The following is a 27,124-nucleotide window of genomic DNA, read 5'->3' on the forward strand; positions in this document are numbered from 1 at the left end:
GATTTTGGAAAATAGATCTTATCAGTTTATGAAATTTCTCTTCAGTCTCAGTAGCCTCCATTGGACGTTACGCTTTATTTTTTCAAACAACGAAAAGGGAAAAATTGTTGGATCAAGAATTTGTTATGTTTTGGTGTTAACAAATAATTAAGGCAAAACTGATTTAAGCGGAACTGGTCTAGTCGAACAAAACTGATACGATCCCAAAGTGAAATAGTCCTTATCATATTATCAGTTTTTTTCATTCAGTTTCAAGGGTTTCAGTTTACCCAATTTCAGTTTACTCAGAAGCAGGTTACGCCAAGGGGAATAAAATGATGACTAAATAAATTTGTTCGAACAAAACTGATCACAATAATATACGACACAAAACTGATAGCAACAATGTACGGTTGTCAGAAAAATGTTAACAAAGACTAAAAACAAGCTAACAGACACTTTCTGTTGAACGGATATTTATTTCAGAAACTATATATAGAGAAGGTATTCAGTCTAACAAGTTTGATCCATCATCTATTGAAAAAGATTCAATTTTCAAAAGTTTTCATATACCTAAACGAAACTCTATCAGTTGAGCACATCATACAAAAGAATTGTATTTGATCATTCTAGGATCATTTAGTGCTAAGATAGTAATGTGATTCACTATATTTATATAGCAGTTTGTATATTGTTTATCATCTGTTGATATATTAGAAGTTTAAGTTTGACAGTGTTTAAGACCAAAGTAAACTGAGATTTTGCAAATTACTTGTATTATCCAAAGTCTTCTAGTAGATCCTTCTCACGTAGAAGCTTCAGTTCTCTAAACATCCAAAAACAAACCTGCGTATTTTACATTTTAGTTTACCTTTCAATTTACCCACACTACCCTCTGAGATTTGTTCTAATCTATTAGTTTAGCTTTTTTCCGCACTTATCCATTAGTTAATTGGCATAGACATTTAAAAATATTAGTTTAGTTGCCAACCCATCTAAATTAACTAAGTAGGAATAAAATTGTGTATAGTATTTATTCAACACTCTTCTAAACATTCAACCGATACTACACACTTTCTATATCATACTACATTGACCACTAGTAGCATCATCATGTAATCGACCGTCAATGGAAGGTAGGAAATATCAAACTTATTTGTATCTCTCTTTCTCGAATTGATTAATAATTATAAATCATATTTAAAAATTGAGGTTTTTTAGTTTTAAATTTAAAAAATCTCATCATACACTTGTTTGTTTGCTTGCTAGATTCATGCAACTATGTTTCGTGCTATGTAGTACGTATAAATAAATCACACAAACAACATTCATCATATATCATATGCATAATAAAAATAAATATGGATGGTTACGACCTTTTCCTAAGTGATTCACGTGAGCCACTTCGTTGATAGTTGGTTTGTCTAGGGTAATGAAGGTATGCAAAGCAATTTATTTCATTCAACATTCTATCATACATGTCTTGATTTTTGCCATTCTATTTTCAGTCGTGATCTCCCACTAAATCTAATTATTTAAATTTAAATCGTTCAAATAGAAGAATAGGGGTATTTCGTGTGGGTGAGATACATAAAAAAAAATAGGGAGTAGGCTCACACACCAAAAATCACAATTTAATAAAATAATGAAAACCTAAACATTTACCTAAAAATATTGGTCGAGGCCCGTAATCGTCCACCATGCAATCATATCACATATAATTACAATAAAATAAACTAATTACATCATCTACAATTAAACTAAAAATAATTAATATATTATATCGTTTCCATTAAACTTATTTAATTTAAAATCAAATTAATAGTTAAATATTAAATTCTGTAGTAAAATCATATTATATTTTAATCATAATAAAATCTAAATAATTAATTTTTTAATTAATTATAAAATATCTATTTTACACTTAATAAATTAAAAATCATAATTTTAATAAATTAAGTACTATTATTAAAATTCTTGAAGAATTAATTCCTATAAAAATAGAATTTGAACATAAACAAATTGGATTTAATTTAAAAATACCATATTTTAAAAAAAATTGAGCTAAACTTTATTTTGCTTGTCCAAAAATTGGGTCAGATCTTATTGTGCTGGAGCCATTCGAAATTGGGTCAAACCAAAACCTTTATATAATTTTAAAACAAAATTGTAAAAATAAAATTTCGGCCCAGTCTTGCTCGGCCAGTGATCTTTCTACATCGCCGCAGCAGCATCGAAGATGTCTAAAAACATTGATACAATTAATTTCTGAAAAATAAAATTAATTATCATTCAAGTGTGTCCTCGTGTCATAAAACGTGTTTTTGTTTGTTCGAATGAAAAGGGACATGTTTAAGTAAGGTTTTGGTTTCGAATTTTATGAACTATTGTAGTAATCCACAACCATAGTGCTCTATTATTAAAATATAAAAAACAATATCAGATTGTATTTATAGTTTCTTAATTAAAATGTTTATCTTAGCAAACCTATTCTTAGATTTTTTTAGTTCATAGTTATTACAAATTAATCTTTATTATGTGACTTAGATTCTTTTATGGGTTAAAATTCGTGTAAAAGAAGGGAAGTTCCTTTTGTTCTCCAAATTCGAGGATTATCAACCCAGAAGCAAGTTATTACGAGAACAAATTTTGCAAATAATCAGCTTAGATTTCCTGTTCTACATATAGCTGTTTCAATCTTTTGCTCTGTTTGATGATCGACATGGACACAACCCAACTTTTAGGAACGCACACCAGAGTCCAATCTTATTGTCAAAGTTTCAATTTAGTATTTGCTCCATAATATTAACGTTACACGACTACCATCAGACGTTGGAATATGAGGTTGAAACAGACTACGAGAACTTGTAAGAGATCAAAGGTCAAGAAATAACCTATCGCCTCAGGGAATTCCCAAAATGAGGCTTCTTTGTTCAGTATAACATGTCTATAATCTTTGGACATCTCGAGTGTTGCAAGAAACTGATACAACCCAAGTTCTTTACAATATCATTGACAAAAACAAGTCAAAAAACCACGCAGCGCTAACGCTATGACATCAAGGGTCTCTCATGGGATACAAACTGCTGAGATATTAACCAATCAACATACTCACCATGATTATGAATTGCATATCCATGTGAAAAAAAAAAATCATTAACATACTCGATTGCTGACAGTTTGGTAAAGGGATTTAAGCTGTGTGTTCCATTTGTCTATTGCTGCGTACTTCTTCATTCCCTTTGATCTGCACATTTTATGATTGATATAAGTAACAATACAGAAGAAAAAACGAAAGAGAAGTTCGAAAAATCTGGACATATCCATGAGGAATCCCACATTGTCATATAAGAAAGCTCCGAAACTTAAAAGAAGGAATTTGTTTATCTATTTTTCTTTTCATTCACGTAAGTATCTTCAACTTGTTGAGAAGACTAATTTTGGTGGTGAAAATTCTTTTGAGCTTTGCACACAAGGGCCCATTTACGTGAGATATATGTTAGAGAGAGGGGGACAAAACGGAGGACATATAACAAAACACATCACGTACAACAACAGAGAGGAAGAGAAGAACTTGGAAGAAGACAACACATCAACCTTCTCTTAAAAACTTGGAGGAAGAAGAAGGAATTTAGAGTTTGAGAGAGATGAGGAAGACAACTTCAGATAAGGAATCACGTCAACCATGCTGAGATTTTCTAATTCCTTCCTAGAGTTTATTCTTATGAATTCAAACATCATGTTCTTGCTTTATTTTTATTTTATGGAATAAATTTCTTTAGATTAAAAACACGATAGGACCAAACAATATTTTGTTTGATATTTGGTTTTATTTTCAATATATTATTTTTTTTGATTTTAATTATTGATTGATGTTGGTTTAATATTTCTTGTTAATACTCTGATCACCTATTTACAAGTCTGTTGATTAATCACGAATCGGAAAATGATTGGTTAAATATAGCAACAAAGACGTCAACAACAAATGGTTACACTGACTAGAAATAGTATTCGGTATCAGTGTACGGTTTTAGGTGATAACTGAAATTCCACAAAAATATAATGCATTTAGATCTAATTAAATTTAATTAGAAATAATTGAACAGTTAGATTTAAATAGGTTTATTAACTCGAGTAATCATTTAATAAATAAATTGGGGATTTCACGATGATCGCAAGAATTAAATAATTAAATTAATTTTAACACGTGTCAACATAATAAAGTTTGTTATCGTTATATGTCTTAGTTTTTTATTTGATTGAATCTGTCGTTTTTAATTGCAATTATTTTATTTAATAGTTTAGATTAATAATTCATATATCTTTATTTTATTTATTTTGTCTAGCTTAAGCTAAATGATAAAAATCTAGTAATTAAATATTAGTCTCTGTCGGATCGATACTTGGACTCATCATCCATTTACTATAAATTAACCTAGTCTGCTTGCTAGATTTATTCCTAATCGAAATCGTCGGCCAAGTTTTTGACGTCGCTGTCAGGGACTAATTTATTTAATATTTGAATAAATTGTTTGCTTGAGAGTAGACTGTTTTTTCCAAAAAAAATTCATCTGTTTTTTTTGTCTAATTTATTTTTTTCATTTTTATTTTCTTGTGAGGTACTTCGAGATTGATGAATTTTGCCCAACAATACTGGAGACCATTCTATGTTTCTTGGGGGAGATTCAATGATTTGGCAAGCAAATGTCGGTACCATTATTTGTCAAACTATACTCTTATTTGAATTTTCTATATTGGTTTGAATGAGGCAACAAGAGGTTGGGTAAACTATGGAGCTTCGGCAACTGGTAGTCACTTGTTTAATAAAGATTACAGCGGTGCGATGCAATTGTTAAATGGCATGACAGATTTCGACTACCACTGGCATTGTGATCCTTTACTGCAAAGTTAGAATCACCAATATCCCCCACAATTCTGCCACAATTTCGTGAACCCACCATTTGAGCAATAAGAAGAGCGTAGCACACATTTAGACAAAATCATGGTCCAGTCAGAGAACATTGCCAATAATTCAAAAGTGATAAGTGAGAAGTTTTTGAAAATTCACATCAAGTCATCAACTCTATGCTGCTGAAAGGAGCGCGCATGTGCGCTTGTCGCGTACATAAATATATTGTTTGTAATATTTATGAAAAATATTTAATTTAAATAATATAAATTTTGAAATCTTCGTCTTGCGGCTCAAGCCCCAAGGCACCCTATTGTTTTAATGTGCCTTGCGCCCCAAATAACTATGTCCCTAGTATCTCCTTTTGAGCTTAATAAATCGAATGGAGTGTGTTAAAGGCATACAATTAGCGCTCATTTGTATTCCTTCAACATCCAACATCAACTACCAATTTTAGCTCATACACTATTCTTATACCTAATTCTGAGATAAATAGACACCTTTAGTGCTTTAAATTTTTTAATAAATTCCATTTGTTGACAATAGATAAGAAAAATTGGAGAAATTGCAAAAAAAAAAAAAAAAAAAANCGAAGAAAGGGAAGTGGATTGATGAAAAAAATATTATGATAAAAGAAAGGAGGAAATAATGTTGTATGGTGTGGTGATCGAAAAAAAATAAAAGGAAATGTTGTTGAGAATTGAAAAAAAAATAAAGAAAAAATAGTTGAATGAAGATGTCAAAAAAAAAGAGAAAGTTGGAAGATGATCAAAGCTGGAGTATTGTGGAAAAAAACAAGCTGAAGGAAGAAAAAAAAAGATGGAGGAAGATGAACGAAAATAGTAGGAAGATAAAAAAGGATGAATGATGATAAATAATAATAAGCTGGAGGATTAAAATTAAATGATGAAAGTAGAAAGAATATGAAAAAGTCAGATGGAGGATGATGAAATTCAATAAGGGAAGGAAGATAATGGATGAAAGAGTGTGTTGTATTATTAAATTATTTATTTTCTATCATTTTGAATCTCCAGACCTTTATTGTAGCTTGAGTTGTGACCTAACATTATAAGTTTGAAAAGACCTATTGACCGGGTCATATTCCTCCAACATTTAGCGGAGAAAGATGTGAAAGATAAACTTATCGCGAGTTTCCTAAAAATATTCAGAAAATATGAGCACTCCTCGAAATAAAAACCTTTGAGGAATATGAGTTTTGACTTCTACAATACACGTCTCATTATCTTGATCTTTTCTAGTGAATGCTTGAGTTTTAAGTTGCAACGAAAGTGAATTTTATGATTTTTGAAGTGTGATCCTTTGATTGAGTATGACGGAATTTGATCAGTTAAAAAGTATTGATTGTGTTATTTTTGTGGAGATCAATGAATATTTATCGAATCTTACATAGATTTTAGGGATTTTATTTTATCATATTCGTACTTATCTGATATTGTTATCCCTTATTTTATTTTTATCTGGAGTTGTTATCTCTATCTTGTACTTATTTGAATTAATTTTATAATATTTGTAAATTTGAACAAAAAATGAAAAAAGCCTAATTTTGGAGATAAGGTGACTTTACAAGAATCTCAAGGGCAACAAAATATTACAAATAAAGAAATAAAAGAATAAAAAGAAATTTTTATTCTATTTCCTTGTAAAACACAATAGAAGCAAGGATAAGAAATGAGAAATTTTGCAAAATCTGGACATATCCACGTGGAATCCCACCTTGTGAGATAAGAAACTTTTGAAATTTAAAAAGAATGAATGTTTATCTATTTTTCTTCTCATTCACGTGAGAATCTTCAACTTGTTGAGAAGACTAATTTTGGGAGGTGAAAATTTCTCTGTGCTTTGCACAAAAAGGCCCATTTACGTGAGATAAAAGTTAGAGAGAGAAGAACAAAACGGAGGACATATAACAGCACACAACATCACGTATAACAACAGAGAGGAAGAGAAGGAGAACTTGGAAGAAGATAACACATCAACCTTCTCTTAAAAACTTCGAGGAAGAAGAAGGAATTTAGAGTTTGAGAGAGAGGAGGAAGACAACTTCAAAGAAAGAATCATGTCAATCACGTTGAGATTTTCTTATTCTTTCCTATATTTTATTCGTATGAATTCAAACAATGTGTTCTTGCTTTGTTTTGATTTAAGAAATAAATTTGTTTAGATTAAGACCACGATAGGACCAAACAATACTTTGTTTGATATTTAATTTTATTTTCAATGAATTATTTTTCTTGCTTTTAATTATTGATTGATGTTGGTTTAATATTTTTTGTTAATAACCTGATAACCAATTTACATGTCTTCTTCCGATTGGTTAAATATAGCATCAAAGACGTAATCAACAAATGGTTAAACTGACAAGAAATAGTATACGGTTTCAGTGTTCGATTTTAGGTGAAAATTGATATTTCACAAAAATTTAATGTATTTAGATCTAATTAAATTCAATTAGAAATAATTGGACTGTTAGATTTAAATATGTTTATTAACTCGAGGAATCGTTTAATAAATAAATTGGGGATTTCACCGTGATTGTCCAGAATTAAATAATTAATTTAATTTTAATACATGTCAACATAATAGAGTTTGGCACTGTTGTGTTTCTTAGTTCTTTATTTAAAGTTGAATCCCTTCTTGATATTTGAATATGCTGTTTTAATTGCAATTTTTTTATTTAATAATTTAGATTAATAATTCATATATCCTCATTTTATTTATTTTGTCTATCTTAAGTTAAGCAATAAAAAATCTAATAATTAAATATTTGTCTCTGTCGGATAGATACTACTATAACTTGGCCTAGTCCGCTTGCTAGATGTATTCCTAACTAAAATCTTCGGTCAAATGACATTAGATGGAAGTGTGTAATACCCTATACCGCATCTATTAAGTGAGGAATGTGAAGGGGTTTATAACTGTATGCGATAAATTCTTCTAGCAACTACGACTAATAATTTGAACAAACAAAAACGGATAGAAAGTAATTGCTAGCAAAATCCATGATGTACAGTAGAGTTTGATGTTGGGAGAATTGAGAAGTCAACCTGTCACCACGCTCTAACAGTCTATTCACTTGATCAATGTGGCCATCAATTCGATTATCCAAGATGAGGGACACGAGCAACTCTTCGACATCCTTCTCGGGCACATTAAGCTCCTAAAAGTAACACGAGGATGTTTCTGAAAAACGGAGGGAAGGAGAAATGAACTCTTTCGCCAAACAAAATACTCTTTTTTTCACCTTCGATATAAAGGGGATTCGGATTCTTGTATAAGGTTTAATAAGCTTAAGCAACACTTGTGTCCTCACGTTCTTCAAGAGATCTTCAATGTAATTCCGAATAAATGGATCGTCCATTATCGTCCTCCTGTTACTCTGCAGAACACCCACCACACACCTTAAATTAACACGTAAGGTGGAAAGGCTCTGCTTTTAGCTATATGATATTAGATTTCAATGACAAAAGACAAACCTTCAGGATTTTTTCAAACTCCAGAATCTCATTTCTTTGGTATGCTGCAATTAAATTCGTCATTGCCAAAATCTCAGGGTCATTTTTGTACCTGCAACAAAAGGATTTGGGTAGGGTAAAGCTTCATGTTATTCAACCAAAAAAAAATCACGGGTTGAAATTTTTAGTTAACTAACGGCTTTGCTTCTTGACCGTCAAATGGATTGACCTCGGATTGCATAAGCATATTAGCCAAGACCAAATACCTGATCAAAGTGACGATAAATTAACTGAGTCTGAGAATTCAGAAGCACAAAAAAATTCACCAACCATAATTATTGGTTATACTTCGCAGTCATCGATGATTAAATCCAAGTACCAGAATATACTCAAAGAAAATGTAATCGTGTTAAAATAAAAATATCAAAACTTTTAGAGTCTTTTCAACTTAACCAGTAATCAGTGTACAAAACACAGAATATTACAGTGACAACTGTTTGCTATGGTACCATTTGTATTTGAGAAAGCTTTTGTAATGATCATAATAATTCTTAGGCACGCTACAGACTAATGCAACTTGGTCAAGAGACGAATCATTCCAAATGGAAAATTTAGGGAATACAAACAAGATGATGTTCAATAAAAAAAAAACTGGAATTCCCTCCCATGGACTCTGGCAAGTCCATCCTGACAATAATAGTGACACATCCACAAAAAAATAAAAATAATCTATAACGCCGAAAATGGGTTGTCATGATGACAGAAAGGAAAATAATTAACTCAAATCAGAACACTTAAAGTAAGGCACATAATTTAAATCCCACTCAAAGCATATGAACCCATCTGTAACGCCCAAAATGCGACGACTGTCCCCGTTATACCAAGAGTAAAGACGAGTCTTTCTACTGTGCTTATGACCTTTTCGAGAGCTCATCACATAAAAAATTTCAAAGTTAAGCGTGTTTGATTTGAAGCAATTTTGGGAACCCCCTAGGAAGTTTCCTAGGATGCGTGTGAGTGAGGACATAAGCACGCTGGAAAGACTCGTCTTGATACAGTGGGGACATTTGTCGAATCTGAGGCGTGACACCACCGGTTCAGATAAGAGATCAAAAGTATATCAAGCATAGATTTATTTGTAAGTTGATTTTTTCTAGTTTTTTTCACATTCCACTTTATTGTAACTATCTTTGATTTTGAATTTCTAAGTTTTTCATCAAAAAGAAAATAAAAAATACTTGATACAACAGTCTCCAATATTTCCAAGTGTGTCTCAAACCTATGGTAGGATCAAGGATGAGAGTGTCAAAGCTTTATTTCAGTTCAAGTCATTAGCCAAAATGTTCGGGGGTAGGAGCAATGTCAGAAAGGCTAAGGTGATAAAAACCTGACAGCAGAACCTTAACTGCAAAATTTGGATGAGTGAGCAAAGCTTGCTCATGAATGTGAATCATGATAAGTGTGTGTTGGTTGCTTTTATGCATAAGCATTGATAAAAAATTGCTAGAAAGAGATGACTCGAATATATTTTTCAGTGAACCCATGACTTTTGCTTCGATAGAAAAATTTTTTTTTTTTTTTATCAGAAACTAAGATTTATTATAATGTTAAATGAGTTTACAAATTTAGTGGATGAGCCGTCCACATTGCACAACATCAAAGTTCAAACTCGACAGTAGAAATCCTATTGCACTCTATCACAAATTTTCTAACAATAAAGAAAACCCCAATCTCTAACAATTGCACATAAAGTAAACTCATATAATGAAACTAATTGTCCTTATTTATCCAGGAAGTTTATAATTAGTGTCCAAACTGAACAAATTAATGCTTCCTCTCCATTTGATTACCTAAGATGGACAAAGTTCTACTCACTGTATAGTGGAATGTCGATTAGCTAACAACATTTATGCATGTTCCATTCTTATATATAATGTTAGAAAACGGTAAATGAGTAGATAGTATTCCTTTATACTGGAAAAAAATATTTGCATTAAGCAAATACACCAACCCAGATTTGATTTCAAATGCAACTAAGTCGCAATAGAAGTGCTGCCCCATTCTCCATCCGTTTTATTAAAAGTAAAATATGTTAACACTCCCAAGTTTAATTAATTAAAGGTACCATGCAATCAATAATAACAAAATTTACTTAAATTCTTCTGAAAATAATTCGAGGGTATGTGATAGACATCACAATAGAACAAAGATATGTAATCAAACATCTGCAAACAACATGATTATGCATGTCTATCAATGCACGAAGACAAGCAAATCATGAAAGGAAGTATAATCAGATAAACATTGCATACACGCCCCTCCTCAGGCACAGCAATCTATACAAGACTTACTTAAGGCATTGAATACGCCTCTGATTTCCAGCTTCATCATAGTTCTTAAAAGCCTCAAAGAAATCAGTAGCCGCTCCTGGCCATTGACCCTCAGCCATATGCATTTTTCCACCACATTCACGAATTATCCCCATGATTCTAGGATGAGGAATGGCTGATTTGATCGAAAGTGCCTTCATATATAATTCCTACAATAAATTCCACATTCTCGCAGCTTAATAGATAGTCCAGCTAAAAAAGTAAAAGCAGTCATCTAAACAAAAACAAAGTAGGTGGAATAAAATCACAAATAAGAAGCAGTAATAACAAAACTAGCCAATTTACTTTAACATGAGACTGACCCTCAATATTAGGGCGCCACTTGGTTAGATTAGTAGCAAAAGTACGAGCAATCTTAATTCTGACATTCAACAATAAGAAAACTGTTGTTTCAAAGCATTCAAGACATATATAAATTACCAAGAAACAGCTTATATGAATTACAAAGAAATTTAAACTCTTAGACATGTTTTTTAGAGGGATTTACGTGGTAGGTAAGCAAGCGTCTTGTCATTCTAGTTGTTGTACAAGGGTACTGGTAATTGAGAAACATCCATGCATCATCTGCAACTAGATCCATCTTATAAGTTTATTATACATACATATATATATATATATATATATATATATGGAATTAAATTGAGTATGATACGTGACATTGTTAGACCTATCGAGCATATTCTTAAAGGCATATAACCTTAAGATTTACAGCTACGCAAGGTTTTCAGCCGATATACTATATTCAGAAAAACTGAGCTAAGAAAAAGAGGCATTTGAATTTTAGAATAATAATGAATATAAAGTTCATATATGGAACTTTTACTAAACATAAAAACAATTATCAAAGATATGTCAAAGAAATTAAACAACAGAGGATTTTACCGAGATCCACCTCAGAAACATAAATTCATAAAAATCACCCATAAACGCCTTAAACGCCATTTCTCGGCTAAACAGGCTAAAGGGCTACAACATGAATTTATTATTTACTGGTTAACCATTTCCTAGTTCATCTTTTGCCTTATGTTTTAACCAAAAACACTTATATTACATCAAATTCCAAAACTCAAATAAATCTTTTATTATCTCAATTTTATTCCAAGTTACAAATAAATATAGATCATGTCATAGTAATATAATAATTTAGCACATATATTTTAGCCTGTCATTCAGTTTAATCTATGAAATATAAAAATTATAAATAGTAAATAAAAACAGAAAATAAACAATTAAAGTAAACTTACAAAGTAATATGTAGAACTTGCAGTTTTTATTGTAATTCGTAAAAAGGGTTGTTTATAGAGAGGGAATAGAGCGTGTCCTTCTAAGAACACAAAACAACCGATATATAGAAGGAAGAGCCGGACATGAAACCCTGAATTCCAACTAAAAATATAAACAATACAATGCTTTATAAAAGCAAATAGCAACATGGTTACAAAAGTCAAAAGTTTATAGTGATATTCCACTAACTTTGTCATTATTAAAGATGAATATTTTAATCATCTTTAATATTGTTTTTTATTGAATTTTTTAAATTTTCAAATATATCACTAATATTGAGAAAATTGGGAATACCTTCCTCTGGATCTTGAGCATCCTTCATTTGCATTAAATGGATAAATTGGTTTTCGCTTGATTCAGAAGCCATAGATTTATCCGATTTCGAATCTGAGCATCCAATATTCTTATAAAGATCTTTCTTCATCTCTTCAATGTAAACTTCTATCATTTTGTCTTTAGAATAAATATTAGAATATTTCTGAGTAAAAATCTTGAATGGACTCATCAAATCTTGTTCATTTTCTTGTTGCTTATTAAAATCTTTATTATATAAAGAAATTTTTTCTTCCATATGTTGAAGAGTTTCGGAGCCATAGGGCTTTCCTGTGTCAGGGTCATCTCATAATAATTTGTCCCAAAATTTTGTGGAACTAACCCTCCATAAGCAATGAATGTCTTTATCAGTATAACCAAATTCTGGTTGTCATCGCCATATCCATGGGATTCCAAATTCCATAAAGAACAGACATAAAGTCTTCCCATCGATCCAATGTCCTGAAAATGATTTTTTAATACTTGGGGAAACATTTAGCCAAGTATTCATTGGTTTTATGAAAACCTCTTGCAAAATTTTTGCTGATGGGCCAAAAATTTTCCACCATTTTAAAAACCAATTAGGAACCGGGTAATGGAAAAGATTTTCATAGATTTTAAAAATCCATGTATGATTTCGTTTCTCATTTTCATAAAATAGAGTTTTATTAAAACTATCAATAGAATCCCAAAAATTAAATTTAAAATTCATTTGATGATTTTGGGAATAAAATTCTTTTTTCCTAATGGAGATATGCATCATTCTTCGATAGATATAATCTTTTTTATAATAAATTTTGAGAAGCTATAACTTTCTTTTTGTTGAGTATTACTATAAAAGTGAGTTATTTCAACACTTTTAGTTGATAATAGAAGATTTTCATAAAATCCTCTTTGTTTATAAAAACCATATACATATGATATATTGGTTAAATATCTTTCCATTATAGTCCATGGAACTTTTTCCCATTGAACATCTTTTTCTTCTATAAGAAGAATTAAATCTCAATATTTTATCTCTATATATAGAGCTGAATCACTTTCATCATCTTTAATGATATTAACATATGATGTTTGAGACTGAGAATTAGTATTATTTCTCTGTTTTTGTTTCAAGAATTCTTGAAATTCATTGTATAACGAATCATTTTGCTCAGTATTACTGGCTGATGAACTAGAAATGTTTTAGGGTATAAGCCTCTGTTTTCCACGCTGGGCAATAATATTAGGGGGTTTTCCCCTACCACCTCTTCCTCCTCTTCCTCTAGAACTCATCTCTGTAAATAAGAGTATTAAGATAAATATTCTCGAGTTAAGAAATCTGGTAGATGATTATCTTCAAATTTCTTATAAATGATTTCAAATTCAAAAGGAGCTAAATGAGCCTGCCATCTTGCAAACATTTGCTTAGAAGCATCATGTTTAAAATCTTTCAGAAACATAAATTTTGCAGATTTGCAATAAGTTTTTATAATAAACCTTTGATTATATAAATCATTTTGAAATTTTAAAATGCATCTAACAATAGCTAAAATCTCTTTTGCTACTGTAGAATAATTTTTCTGAGAATTATTTCATTTCCCAGAATAAAATTCCTCGAAAACCTATATCAGAAGCATCGGTTTCTACAATTTTATCCCATTAGAGATTTGCAAGCATAAGACAAAGGAAATTTTTAACTTTCTCTTTAATATTTTTAACAGCTTCGGTATGTTTATTAGACCAAGACAATGGATTTTTCTTTAATCTATCATATAAAATAGCAGAATTTTCAGTAAGATTTTTAATATAAGGAGAAATATAATTTAAACTTCCTAAAAATCTTTGTAATTGAGTTTTATCAGTTATAATATCAGGAAATTTTGAACCAAATTCAATACTTCTTTGTATAGGAATTATCTTTACTTTTTCAATTATATAAACAAAAAATCTAATACTAGTTTTAAACAAAATCGTTTTAGATTTTGATATAACAAGATCATTTTGAATAATAATATTTTTAAACATATTTAAAAGTTTAAAATGTGTTTCAATGTCATTTGAACATACTAGAATATCATCAATATAAACAATTATAAAATTAATATAAGGTTAATGATTTAGCACTTTTATTCAATAAATATATTCAATATGAAAGAAACTGTTCAAAACAGATTAAATGAAGAATATGATTTACCAGAGAATTTAGATTTATTGAATAAATGGACAATTCCTAAGATAGAATCTAAAATGATTTATAAATTATGAACCTTTGAAAGAATTGGTTTCAAACAAGTAGTTAAAACTACAGAATCATCAGTACCTCTTCATAATGAAGAAATGGTTATTAGACTATTAAATAATAAATATATATTACCTTATAGGAAAAATTATAGATTTATTCATATAGGTTTAATTCAAATTGCCTTTAGACCTTTAACTTTAAAAGGTTTACCAGAAAGTTTTATATCAGCTTTAAAAGATGGTAGAAATTTAAATTGGAAACAATCTCTTATGGGAATAATTCAATCTAGTTTGGCACATGATCCAGTACATTTTGATGTTTATCTTAATTTATCTTTATCTTTATCTGATATAAATATATTAGATTCTTTAACATTAAATGTTATATGTATCTGTTATCGTATTTATTATAAACCATTATTTACAGTAAATCTATATCTTATGATCATAGGAGAAGAAATTGTTTCTCTTAAAGATCGCATTGATAAAATTATTTTGGTTCTAAATCAAATTAAACCAGATGTTCATATACAAACTAAAGAAGAAACTAATATTGTTTTAGTTGCATCTTCTTCTATTCAATCCCCTCCAGAAATAAAAGATTTTAAATTTAACTCTAATGTTTCTGATATAGAAAAATTATTAGAAGAAAAATTTTAAAATCTCAATTAAAATACTCTTAATGAAGAGTTAGAAAATAATAAATATTCTTCTGATGAAGAAATAAATAAAATAACATGGGCAGATAAACCTACTCAAACTAAATATTATTATGATAGACCCACTCCCATGGATGTTCTTTTTGAAGAACAACAATATATATTCTCTAATAGTTATAATGGGAAAAGTATTTATGAATGGAATATTGATGGTTTTAGTGATAAACAAATTTATAATACTGCTCACAGAATGCTTATGTATAGCACTGTGTGTAAAACTTCATGCAATAATAATAAAAGTATTGCTAAAATGATTATAGCAGGTTTTACTGGTCAATTTAAAGGTAGATGGGATAATTATTTAAATCAATATCATAAAGATGATATTTTAAACTCAATAAAAACTTAGAATAATATTCATATAGAGAATTCAGTTTATTTTCTCATAATGACAATGATTGAATATTGATAGTTGTGCAGATTTATATGTAATACCGGAAGGATTAATTCCTACTAAATATTTTCATAAAACTACTCATTCTCTTTCTCGAGGAGAACCTTTAGAGATAAATTATAAATTAGCAAAAGCATATATTTACAAAGATAAAAATTGTATTTTAATCAGTTTTTTATTAGCAAAAGATATTTCTAGCCAACTTATACTTGGACTTCCTTTTATTTATCAAATTTATCCTTTAGCTTATGTTGATGAAACAGGTATTATAGGAACCTTACACGGTAATCCTATTTCTTTTCAGTTTATAACTAAACCTGCTCATAGAATCTTAAATGAATTACAAGAAAAGATTGATAGAAGAACTTTTCAGATTAATTATTTAAAAGAAGAAGTAAAACTTTTAAGTATAGATCATAAATTACGAAATCCTAAATTACAGGAAAATATTAAATTTATTTATAATAAATTTTCATTAGAAATATGTAATGATCTTCCAAATGCTTTTTGGAATAGAAAGAATAGAATAGAAAGAAACATATTAGTTCTCTTCCATATGAAGAAAATTTTAAGGAAAAAGATATTTCTACCAAAGCTCGTATTTGTCAAATAAATTCTGAATATTTAGAATTATGTAAAAATGAAATCCATTCTTTACTAGAAAAATGTTTAATAAAACCTTCTCAATATCTTTGGTCTTGTACTGCTTTCTATGTTAATAAACATTATGAGCAGGAAAGAGGAGTTCCTATATTAGTCATAAATTATAAACTTCTTAATAAGGTTTTAAAATAGATTAAGCATCCTATGCCTAATAAAAAAGATTTATTAGACAGACTTGTTAGTGCTATTATATTTTCAAAATTCGATTTAAAATCAGGATTTTGGCAGATTCAAATAAAAGAATCTGATAGATATAAAATTGCTTTTAATGTTCCAATAGGACATTTTAATGTTCCAATACGACATTATGAATGGACAGTAATGCCATTTGGCTTAAAAAATGCCCCTTCTAGTATTTTCAAATGACATTGAAACACATTTTAAACATTTAAATATGTTTAAAATATTATTATTCAAAATGGTCTTGTTATATCAAAATCTAAAATGATTTTGTTTCAAACTAGTATTAGACTTCTTGGTCATATAATTGAAAAATGCAAGATAATTCCCATACAAAGAAGTATTGAATTTGGTTCAAAATTTCATGATATTATAACTGATAAAACTCAATTACAAATATTTTTAGGAAGTTTAAACTATATTTCCCCTTATATTAAAAATCTTACTGAAAATTCTGCTATCTTATATGATAGATTAAAGAAAAATCCATTAACTTGATCTAATAAACATACCGAAACTATTAAAAATATTAAAGAGAAAGTTAAAAATCTCCCTTGTCAATACTAATCGGGAGAGCGAGTCATTTAAGGAGGGAGTGATGATGCCCTGTGATATCCCAGGCCCTGGATAGTGTCCGGGTTAGGGACATGGATAGTGCCCAGGTCAGGGATATGAATTTGTTCCCGGGTCATAGAAGCGATCCGAGGCAATTGGCTAGATCTGCGAAGAAGCCCGGATCTCGAGCGACCCGGGACATTGAGGGGTTAGCTCAAGTACAGGGAAAATCTATGAAGAGGGGTTCGTCAGAGGTCGGGCTATTGAACACCCGGGACGTCTTCTCCCCGAGCTATTGGGTGTCCAGGCTGTCATGCAAGCTTCCGGGAGACTTTCTACCTGGGCCACCTCAATATGAGCACCACACTCAAGTGTACTAGCAGAATAGGGTGTGGGCGGCTGTCCCGTCTCTGACACTGATCCAAGTGGTTGACAAAATCAGGTAAGGTGGATGTGGCTAGTATGATATTTGACATGTCAGAATATAGGGTATGACTAGCCGCCCTACTATAATTAGTAGGTTGCTTGCAAATCCCCAATGTAATAAAATTGTAGAAACTGATGCTTCTGATATAGGTTTTGGAGGACTTTAAAACAAATAGATTCCAAAACAAAGCAAGAATATCATATTCGATTTTATTCTGGGAAATGGAATAATTCTCAGAAAAATTATTCTACAGTAGCAAAAGAGATTTTAGCGATTGTTAGATGCATTTTAAAATTTCAAGATGATTTATATAATCAAAGGTTTATTATAAAAACTGATTGCAAATCTGCAAAATTTATGTTTCTGAAAGATTTTAAACATGATATTTCTAAGCAAATCTTTGCAAGATGGCAGCTCATTTAGCACTTTTTGATTTTGTAATCATTTATAAGAAAGGTGAAGATAATCATCTACCAGATTTCTTAACTCGAGAATATTTATCTTAATACTCTTATTTACAAATATGAGTTCTAGAGGAAGAGGAGATTCCTCTTATAGAGAAAGAGGTGGTAGGGGAAAACCCCCTGATATTATTGCCCAGCATGAAAAACAGAGGCTTATATCCCAAAACATTTCTAATTCATCAGCCGGTAATACTGAGCAAAATGATTCGTTATACAATGAATTTCAAGAATTCTTGAAACAAAAATAGAGAAATAATACAAATTCTCAGTCTCAAACATCATATGCTAATATCATTAAAGATAATGAAGGTGATTCAGCTCTATATATAGAGACAAAATATCGAGATTTAATTCTTCTTGTAGAAAAAAAATCAACGGGAAAAAGTTACATGGACTATCATGGAAAGATATTTAACAAATACATCATATATTATGTATATGGTTCTTATAAACAAAGAGAATTTTATGAAAATCTTCTATTATCAACTAACAGTGTTGAAATAACTCACTTTTATAGTAATACTCAACAAAAAAGAAGTTATAACTTCTCAAAATTTATTATAAAAAAGACTACATCTATTGAAGAATCGTGTATATCTCCATTAGGAAAAAAGAGTTTTATTCCCAAAATCATCAAATGAATTTTAAATTTAATATTTGGGATTATATTGATAGTTTTAATAAAACTCTATTTTATGAAAATGAAAACGAAAACATACATGGTTTTTAAAAATCTGTGAAAATATTTTCCATTACCCAGTTCCTTATTGGTTTTTTAACATAATGGAAATTTTTGGTCCATCAACAAAAAATTTGCCAGAGGTTTTCATAAAACCAATGAATACTTGGATAAATGTTTCCCCAAGTATTAAAAAATCATTTTCAGAACATTGGATCGATGGAAAGACTTTATGTATGTTCTTTATGGAATTTGGAATCCCATGGATATGGCGATGGCAACCAGAATTTGGTTATACTAATGAAGGCATTCCTTGCTTTTGGAGGGTTAGTTCCACCAAATTTTGGGACAAATCATTACGAGATGACTCTGACATAGGAAAGCACTATGGCTCCGAAACTCTTCAATATATGGAAGACAAAATTTCTTTATATCAGAAAGATTTTAACAAATAACAAGAAAATGAACAAGATTTGATGAGTCCATTCAAGATTCTTACTCAGAAATATTCTAATATTTATTCTAAAGACAAAATGATTGAAGTTTACATTGAAGAGATGAAGAAATATCTTTATAAGAATATTGGATGCTCAGATTCTAAATCGGATAAATCTATGGCTTCTGAATCAAGCGAAAACCAATTTATCCATTTAATTCAAATGCAGGATGCTCAAGATCTCAAGATATTCCCAATTTCTCTCATATTAGTGATATATTTGAAAATTTTAAAAATTCAATAAAAGACAATATTAAAGATGATTAAAATATTCATCTTTAATAATGACAAATTTAGTGGAATATCACTATGGACTTTTGACTTTTGTCACCATGTTACTATTTGCTTTTATAAAGCATTATACTATTTATATTTTTAGTTGGAATCCGGGGTTTCATGTCTGGTTCTTCCTTCTATATATAGGTTGTTTTGTGTTCTTAGAAGGACACGGTCGAGTTTGCTCCCCTTTATTCCCTCTCTGTAAACAACTCTTCTTACGAATTACAATAAATGCTTCAAGTTCTACATATTACTTTGTAAGTTTACTTTAATTGTTATTTTCTGTTTTTATTTACTATTTATAATTTTTATATTTCATAGATTAAACTGAATGACAGGCTAAAATATATGTGCTAAATTATTATATTACTATGACATGATCTATATTTATTTGTAACTTGGAATAAAATTGAGATAATAAAAGATTTATTTGAGTTTTGGAATTTGATGTAATATAAGTGTTTTTGGTTAAAACATAAGGTAAAAGATGAACCATGAAATGGTAAACACAAGGTTTGAGTTTAACCAGGAAATAATAAATTCATGTTGTAGTCTTTTAGCCTGTTTAGCCGAGAAATGGCGTTTATGGCGTTTATGGGTGATTTTTATGAATTTATGTTTCTGAGGTGGACCTCTATAAAATCCTCTTGTTTAATTTCTCTGGCTTAACTTTGATAATTCCTTTTATGTTTAGTAAAAGTTTCATATATGAATCTTATATTCATTATTATTCTAAAATTCAAATGTCTCCTTTTCTTAGCTCAGTTTTCCTGAATATGGTATATCGGCTGGAAACCTTGCGTAGCTGTGAATCTTGAGGTTATATGCCTTTAAGAACAGACTAGATAGGTCTAACAATGCCTCCTTTCCTTAACTCAGTTTTCCTGAATATAGTATATCGGCTGGAAACCTTGCGTAGCTATAAGTCTTGAGGTTATATGCCTTTAAGAACAGGCTCGATAGGTCTAACAATGTCACGTATCATCCTCGATTTAATTCTGGAATTTGATGTAATAAAAGTGTTTTTTGTTAAAACATAAGGTAAAAGATATGGTAAACACAAGGTTCGACTTTAACCAGGAAATAATAAATTCATGTTGTAGCCCTTTAGCCTGTTTAGTCGAGAAATGGCGTTTAAGGCGTTTATGGGTGATTTTTATGAATTTATGTTTCTAAGGTGGACCATGGTAAAATCTTCTGTTGTTTAATTTCTTTGGCATATTTTTTATAATTCCTTTTATGTTTTGTAAAAAGTTCTATATATGAACCTTATATTCATTATTATTCTAAAGTTCAAATGCCTCCTTTTCTTAGCTCAGTTTTCTTGAATATGGTATATCGGCTGGAAACCTTGCGTAGCTGTAAGTCTTGAGGCTATATGCCTTTAAGAACGGGCTCGATAGGTCTAACAATGCCACATATCATAACCATTTTAATTCTAAGTTATATATATATATATATATATATATATATAATATAATTAATGAAACAGAAGAATGCAACTGAAGCTCTAAATAATGACACAAATAGAAATTCACCCCAGCTCTCACCAAACTCATGAATTTCCTGTTGTCTATTTGCTATTTCTAAGTTTTTGTCCAGGGCACCACTGATGAAAAGAGAACTCTCAATACATAATACCCTCATCACTATGTAACGTTCTTCAAAATAAAGGCATTGCTAACATTAGGCCCTAAATCATGCTACATATATGCATGATCTGTTGGTTGTTGCAGTTCAATTTTATATCGGCTCATTATAAACAATGAAAAATTGAAAATATTAAGAGAGTGAACAGGGATTGGTTAGTACCTCAACAATACAATTTGGTCTCCCAAAATATCATGTCTTCAAGAATTGAAACTTTTTATTGGCTGAACATGGCAAATCCTAGTCACTATGGTGGTTCAAAAAACTCCAGTCATGTTTGCCAAAACAACTAGCATATCCGTTTATCATTTCAGGGGCAAAAAAGGGTTTCCCTAGCTCACCAATTGTTGATTACCATCCGCATTGAATGGTATGTTACCCTATACAATTTCCTCAAATAAGAAAATAGAATTATGAGCAATTCACATTCCTTATTCAGCCCATAACTTTTAATACTAACAGATATGTGGTTTTCAGTCTAAATTTCTTATCAAAAAAAAAAAATATGTGGTTTTCAGTCCATTTGCCTATTAAGGAAACCTAATTACAGAACTATTTGAAATGCACGAAAAAAAGAAATAAAAGGTGACAGTTTCTAATTTTGACGTAGAAAACTAATAAACCCAAGTCAAATGGTAAAGAATCAAGTACAGGGCAGTGTTGTCATTTTCTAACCAGCACCGTACAATTAATGGAACCCACTTCAAATATGTTTATAATGAAATGAAAAGCATGCCCAGGAGCCCAAAAAATGGATTGCTATTAAAAGAACAAACATATAGAAGTCGAAGCAGTAAATAAAGAGCTGCTTACCTTCAATTTTTTGTTGTTTTTAGTCTCAGTGTACATCTGGATCTCAATTGCATATACTTCCAACAGTTGTGTCCCTTTCTTCTGATCATCAGTCCCATCTTCTTTTTGACAAGATTTATGAAGTTCCTTCAAAATCTGATGAAGAATGCTGGTTGCTAAATAACATATGCAGTCAACAGATACTAGCCTAACACTGAAAGAAAATTAAAAGCAGTACCTTACTCATCCGTCCATATTCACCCATATCAAACCATATTTTACACAGCTTCAGATTTGTCTTGAACCAGAGTCTCTGTAGAAGAGAGAGCCAATGAAATCTCTAAGCAGTGACCAAAAAGGCTTGCTTAACTGAAATGAAACAGAATTTTCACCTCATTCTTTGCTTCTTCAAGAGCTGTCAAGGTGGTCTGATAGAACTCTTGCAGTAGACTAAAGTTTTGACTAGCAGATCCAGAAATAAAATCCATAATATTGTTTATACACTTTTCGCTGTAATTTCGGGTCACTGCTGATTTAATATAAGTCAACATGTCTCTGTAAGCATCCATCATTTCTTTATATTTCCAGAGCTTGTAGTAAAGCTTCACAGTTTGCTTTAAGGCTTTGAATCCCCTGAAGAAAAGAAGAAAGATGACAAAAGAAGTAATCCCTCGAAGAACACCATTTAGTTCCTAACAAAACTAGACAATGAATATAAGCTTTCTAGTTGACAAAAGTGGGAAAAGAAATTATTCACAACATCTGCAGTTCTCCCAGAAACTTACCATTCGGCCTTTTCTGGTTCCATTTTCACAACTTGGGTAAAACCTTCAAGTGCTGCCTCAGGGTCTGTTTCAACCAAACCTACAAAACAGACAACAGTTATGTTTTGAATAAATAACAAACTAGCACCATAAAGGAAATCAATCTCAACACATATATAGAGATAAGGCCGTGAATGGATCATAAAATTTCATATTTCTCGGACCCTGTGTAGTAGAAACCCCATCAATGCAGATTCCACCGTCATATTCGGTTTCAAGATTTTTCTAAAAAACATCCCTCAGACTAATCTTTTCTAAAAACCATCTATTGTCGCATCATAAAACGTTAGCTTGCACTACTACACGAAAATTGGAAGTTTACTCAAATAAAAATATTCATATAAAAAAAGTGCAAATAAGATCACAAATAAATAGAAATAAACCCAATAGTTTGAATTAAACGAATGTAAAATAAACGACTAATGGTACCCTTAGAGTTGTAATACTGATTCTCAATATCGACATCCTGTTCCTCCGGCTCCTCATCTGAGTACTCGAACCCATAATCCTCCATATCCGCATCTACATCGATGTTTTTTTAAGGGGGAAAAAAAAGATCCCGTGTTATTCTTTTGGGAAAAATGACGAAAAAATTCAAGGGGTATGATACAAATTCTATAATTGTCCACACAGAGAAACACGGAGACTATTACCGGAACCCATAATGAATTTGAGCTTTGTTCAGTTGAAGATTTTTGCGTGAGTGTAAGAGAAATTGGAGAGAGATGGAAGTGTTTGATGAATTTCTGGGGGTACAGTGGAAGTAATTGTGGGCTTTTCCCGAGAACTGGGCCTAGACCGAGCATATATATATATATATATATATAATTTGATTCGATAAAAGCTCGTTTAATGAAGTTCGTTAAGATAAATAAATCAAGCTCGGGTAATAAAAGCTCGTTTAATGAAGTTCGTTAAGATAAATAAATCAAGCTCAAGTTTTACAATATTCGGCTCGTTAGCTCGTGTACATGTTCATTTGTAAGTTCATGAGTCATCTCTTAGATGAAAAATAATAGTTTTGATATTTGATTTTTTGATTTTGCACATTACTTGTGAAAATATATAGAAAAATCTATTAAATTTATTTATCATATAAATTTACAATTTTAATAAGAATGTTATATTTTTCTCTAAATATATAATTTACTTTATAATGAATTTAATGAAAATTTAAATGTATAATTTATATTTATTAAGCTCGTTTAGGCTCGATAAATGTTTTAATAAGCTCGTGAGCCATAATATATTCATTAAAAAAGCTCGAGCTTGGCTCAATTATAAACGAGTCCTGCTCAAACATTCAAGAGTTCAGTTCGACTCGACTCGATTACATCCCTACAGGGTTTTTTATAAAAATAATTTAATTTTTAAATTTATTTTCAAAAATAATTTTAAAAAAAAATATTTTCAAGTTTACGACAATCCGTGTTTACGAAGCATTGACCATGTGGACGTGGAGCATGGTCCGTGCTTCGTAAGCACGGACCATACTCCACGTTGGAGCTTCCGTGCTCTGTAAGCGCGGATGCTCCAACGTGGAACACTCCGACAAATTGGTTGTCATCACCCCACGACGCCAACTACCGTCATGAGCCAAACTCCATTTTTCTTTCGCAATTCCAACCAAATATCGGTGCGCCAAAATGTTTTTTTGCTTGATTGCCTGCATTATTGATTCAAACTTACAAATTTGATTTTGTGTTCCTGCCGCCTAGCATAAATCTTTCAAATGCACATCTTTGAATTTGGCGTTAAAGTTTGAACACACATGTCTCAAACAAAAACGATGCACACCGTAAGGAGGTTGAAAATATGGTAGATCTCCAGTTGCGCGCACGATTCCCTTATGCCTATCAGAAATAAGACACACACCATTTTCACCACGAACAACATGTCTTCCTAGGTGCTCCAAGAACAATTTCCAAGAATCTGTTGTTTTTTCGTCCACAAACCACAATAGCAAACGCTAGCGGTAAAACCTGATTGTTCGCATCCAGAGTGACACCGATCAACATTTTGTGCTTGTATTTGGTATACAAGTGTGTACCATCGACACTTATTATTTTCCGACAATGCTGAAACCCATCAGCACACGGCTTGAATGCCCAGAAAACATAGTTCAGTGTCTTACTCATTTCAGTGTTGGCTCTGAGATGCTTCAAATCCACAACTGTTCTCGGATTATATTTGGACAAAGCAAGCATATATTTGGGAAGTAATTGAATGGAGCTCTCCCATGTACCATAAACAATTTTCATACCACGTTTCAAACTTCGTCATGCCTTCGTGTACGAGATTTGATATCCATATTTATCTTTCACATTTTCGATTATATACTTAATCTCGTACGCAGGATCACAACGAACAACTCCCAATAGCGTATGTGTCACCATTTCACTGTTCAAATTCTTATGATCTATACAAACAGAGGTAGATATACATGTGTGAGGTCCGCCATATTTTGTTATTTTCCAATACCCAGTCTTGACCTTCAAAGAAGCGCGAAGTCCCCAGCGACAAATGACCGTAGAAGAATTGTTTTCACAACGTAACTTCCACAAACTGCGTGTGCTTTCCACGACACGGTACTCACGCCTGACAACTCTGACTGAATAATCCTTCACAGATGCAATAAAGATCATTCTTATCTTTAAATTACATATTAACACATAATTCACCTATATCCGGATTGTAATAGCTTGATTGCACTCCAGAAGGTACATCGACAAAATCGGGAGGCTCTTCCCCAAAAAATTTATTGAAAAATGATGGCATTTCAGAAGTGTTTGAAATAAATGGTACAGTCTGCCTCTGTAATGTGTCACGAGGTGGTTGTCGAGATGATGTTCCTTTATCAGGATTTGTACAAGTATTCACTTCATCATCAACATTCAATTCTTCTTTTTCAAACTCGCTGTATGATATATTGGGTTCAGAATCAGTCCTCCAAATATCATCATTATTGGTCTGATCCGGACAATGAGCGCTCGTATCTAATGTTGGATTCGACCAATATGGAACATGATGTTGTTCTGACGAGACATTGATATATTGATCCCAAGACCCACTTACATTATCGAAACTCATATTACCGAGTCCTTCAGTAACCTGTGGAACATAAGATTTTTGCTCCTGATAACCACCATATGTAGAAGTACCGGGTTAGTTATTGAAACCATAATCGGATGCATGTCGAACGTAGGATTCAGGATCATCAAATCCAACATAATGCTCAATTGAATTTGCTTCCACGTATAAATGCAACATATGCATATTGTCACATTGCATTATAAACTGTAAAGAATCATTATCAACGAGATTGACTTGAATTTCATGCCAAGATGATCTTTCTATGAATGAATATTTTGTTGACAACTTCAAAGAAAAATTCTTTGGATCGATTCCTAATATTTTATGCACAACTTCAACCAACTCCAATAAATTAATAGACCGTAATACTCGTATCGGTCTAACAAATAGAATGCTATATTCAACTGATCCATTATTGATAACCATATGACCACTAAAATATAAGAGTATATCGATGTTAGATATTTTGCCAATAAAACTTGAGAGAAAATTGAAGAAGAAATTGAAAACTCAATTGTCTAATATATTATTGTTTATATAGAATAAAAATGTTCAATACTGTTTACGGTACAATTATTTATGTATGGGTGAACTTCTGAATATTCACGTGAAGCGTTCAGAAAAGAAAAACGAATGGACAGGAAAAAGCGAAAAAAAAGAATATTTACAGAGTCAAGCACGGACCGATGCTCCACGTGGGAGCGTCCGCGCTTACACGTCCACACGGTCCGTGCTTCGTAAGCACGGATTGCCGTAAACTTGCAATTTTTTTTAAATTATTTTTGAAAATAAATTTAAAATTAAATTATTTTTTAAAAAAACCCATCCCTATATACATGTTACCTCTATTATCTCTATTATCTTATAAAGTTTCCAAACCTTGTAAAAAAAATGATTTATTACTGATTTATATATTTTTTACCTCAAAATAACATTGGGTTCTCGTGATGTTAGGCAAAAAAAGCCAAATATTTCACCATCTGCATAAGATTTCTCATCTTTAAAGACAGTTCTCCCCATTACAACAATATGCTAACTTCCACTCCATGAAATCGATCATCAACTTCCATTTCTAAGTTTCATTTTCATTCAATTCTTATCCCTTCTTCTATTTTCGCCACCATGGAGAGCTGATTTCTTACGAACCCACATCAACATATTTGTAACACATGCTGAAACCCACCACGACCAGAATTCATTTTCATTTTTCAGTTTCGACCGTCAATGATTGAATTTTGTTATGTGTTCAATGTAAGCTCATTTATACTACTTTTATTTTCCTATATGAGATAAATTCATCATTCTCCAATTTTCGTTCACACATAGAAATCAAATATAT

The 27,124-nt window shown here is 31.0% G+C and overlaps 2 protein-coding genes across 2 annotated transcripts; both read right to left on the minus strand.

The window, feature by feature from the left end:
- Positions 1-2,861: 2,861 nt before the first annotated feature.
- LOC140986883 (COP9 signalosome complex subunit 2-like) lies at positions 2,862-23,471 on the minus strand. Its single transcript, XM_073455273.1, has 12 exons — positions 23,346-23,471; positions 23,122-23,214; positions 22,654-22,732; positions 22,261-22,501; positions 22,107-22,181; positions 21,890-22,024; positions 10,713-10,900; positions 8,559-8,627; positions 8,383-8,473; positions 8,151-8,285; positions 7,954-8,066; positions 2,862-3,226 (listed from the first exon to the last, which is right to left on the minus strand). Exons 1-12 carry the CDS (start codon positions 23,353-23,355, stop codon positions 3,136-3,138), a joined length of 1,320 nt encoding a protein of 439 aa, XP_073311374.1. The 5' UTR covers positions 23,356-23,471; the 3' UTR covers positions 2,862-3,135.
- A 1,101-nt stretch (positions 23,472-24,572) lies between these two features.
- LOC140986634 (uncharacterized) lies at positions 24,573-24,953 on the minus strand. The gene has a single exon (XM_073454940.1). It carries the CDS (start codon positions 24,951-24,953, stop codon positions 24,573-24,575), a length of 381 nt encoding a protein of 126 aa, XP_073311041.1.
- Positions 24,954-27,124: the final 2,171 nt, after the last annotated feature.

Source organism: Primulina huaijiensis, chromosome 10, assembly GCF_012295235.1.
Source record: "Primulina huaijiensis isolate GDHJ02 chromosome 10, ASM1229523v2, whole genome shotgun sequence".
Classification (NCBI taxonomy): domain Eukaryota; kingdom Viridiplantae; phylum Streptophyta; class Magnoliopsida; order Lamiales; family Gesneriaceae; genus Primulina; species Primulina huaijiensis.

Excerpts from the sequence above, each read along its gene's own strand:
- LOC140986883 (XM_073455273.1), bottom strand. Across the intron at positions 22,502-22,653 it reads GAACCAGAAAAGGCCGAATG|GGGATTCAAAGCCTTAAAGC; the intron begins GTAAGTTTCTGG and ends TCTTTTCTTCAG. Across the intron at positions 22,025-22,106 it reads AATATGGACGGATGAGTAAG|ATTTTGAAGGAACTTCATAA; the intron begins GTACTGCTTTTA and ends ATTCTTCATCAG.
- LOC140986634 (XM_073454940.1), bottom strand. The coding sequence starts at position 24,953 with ATGAAAATTGTTTATGGTACATGGGAGAGCTCCATTCAATTACTTCCC.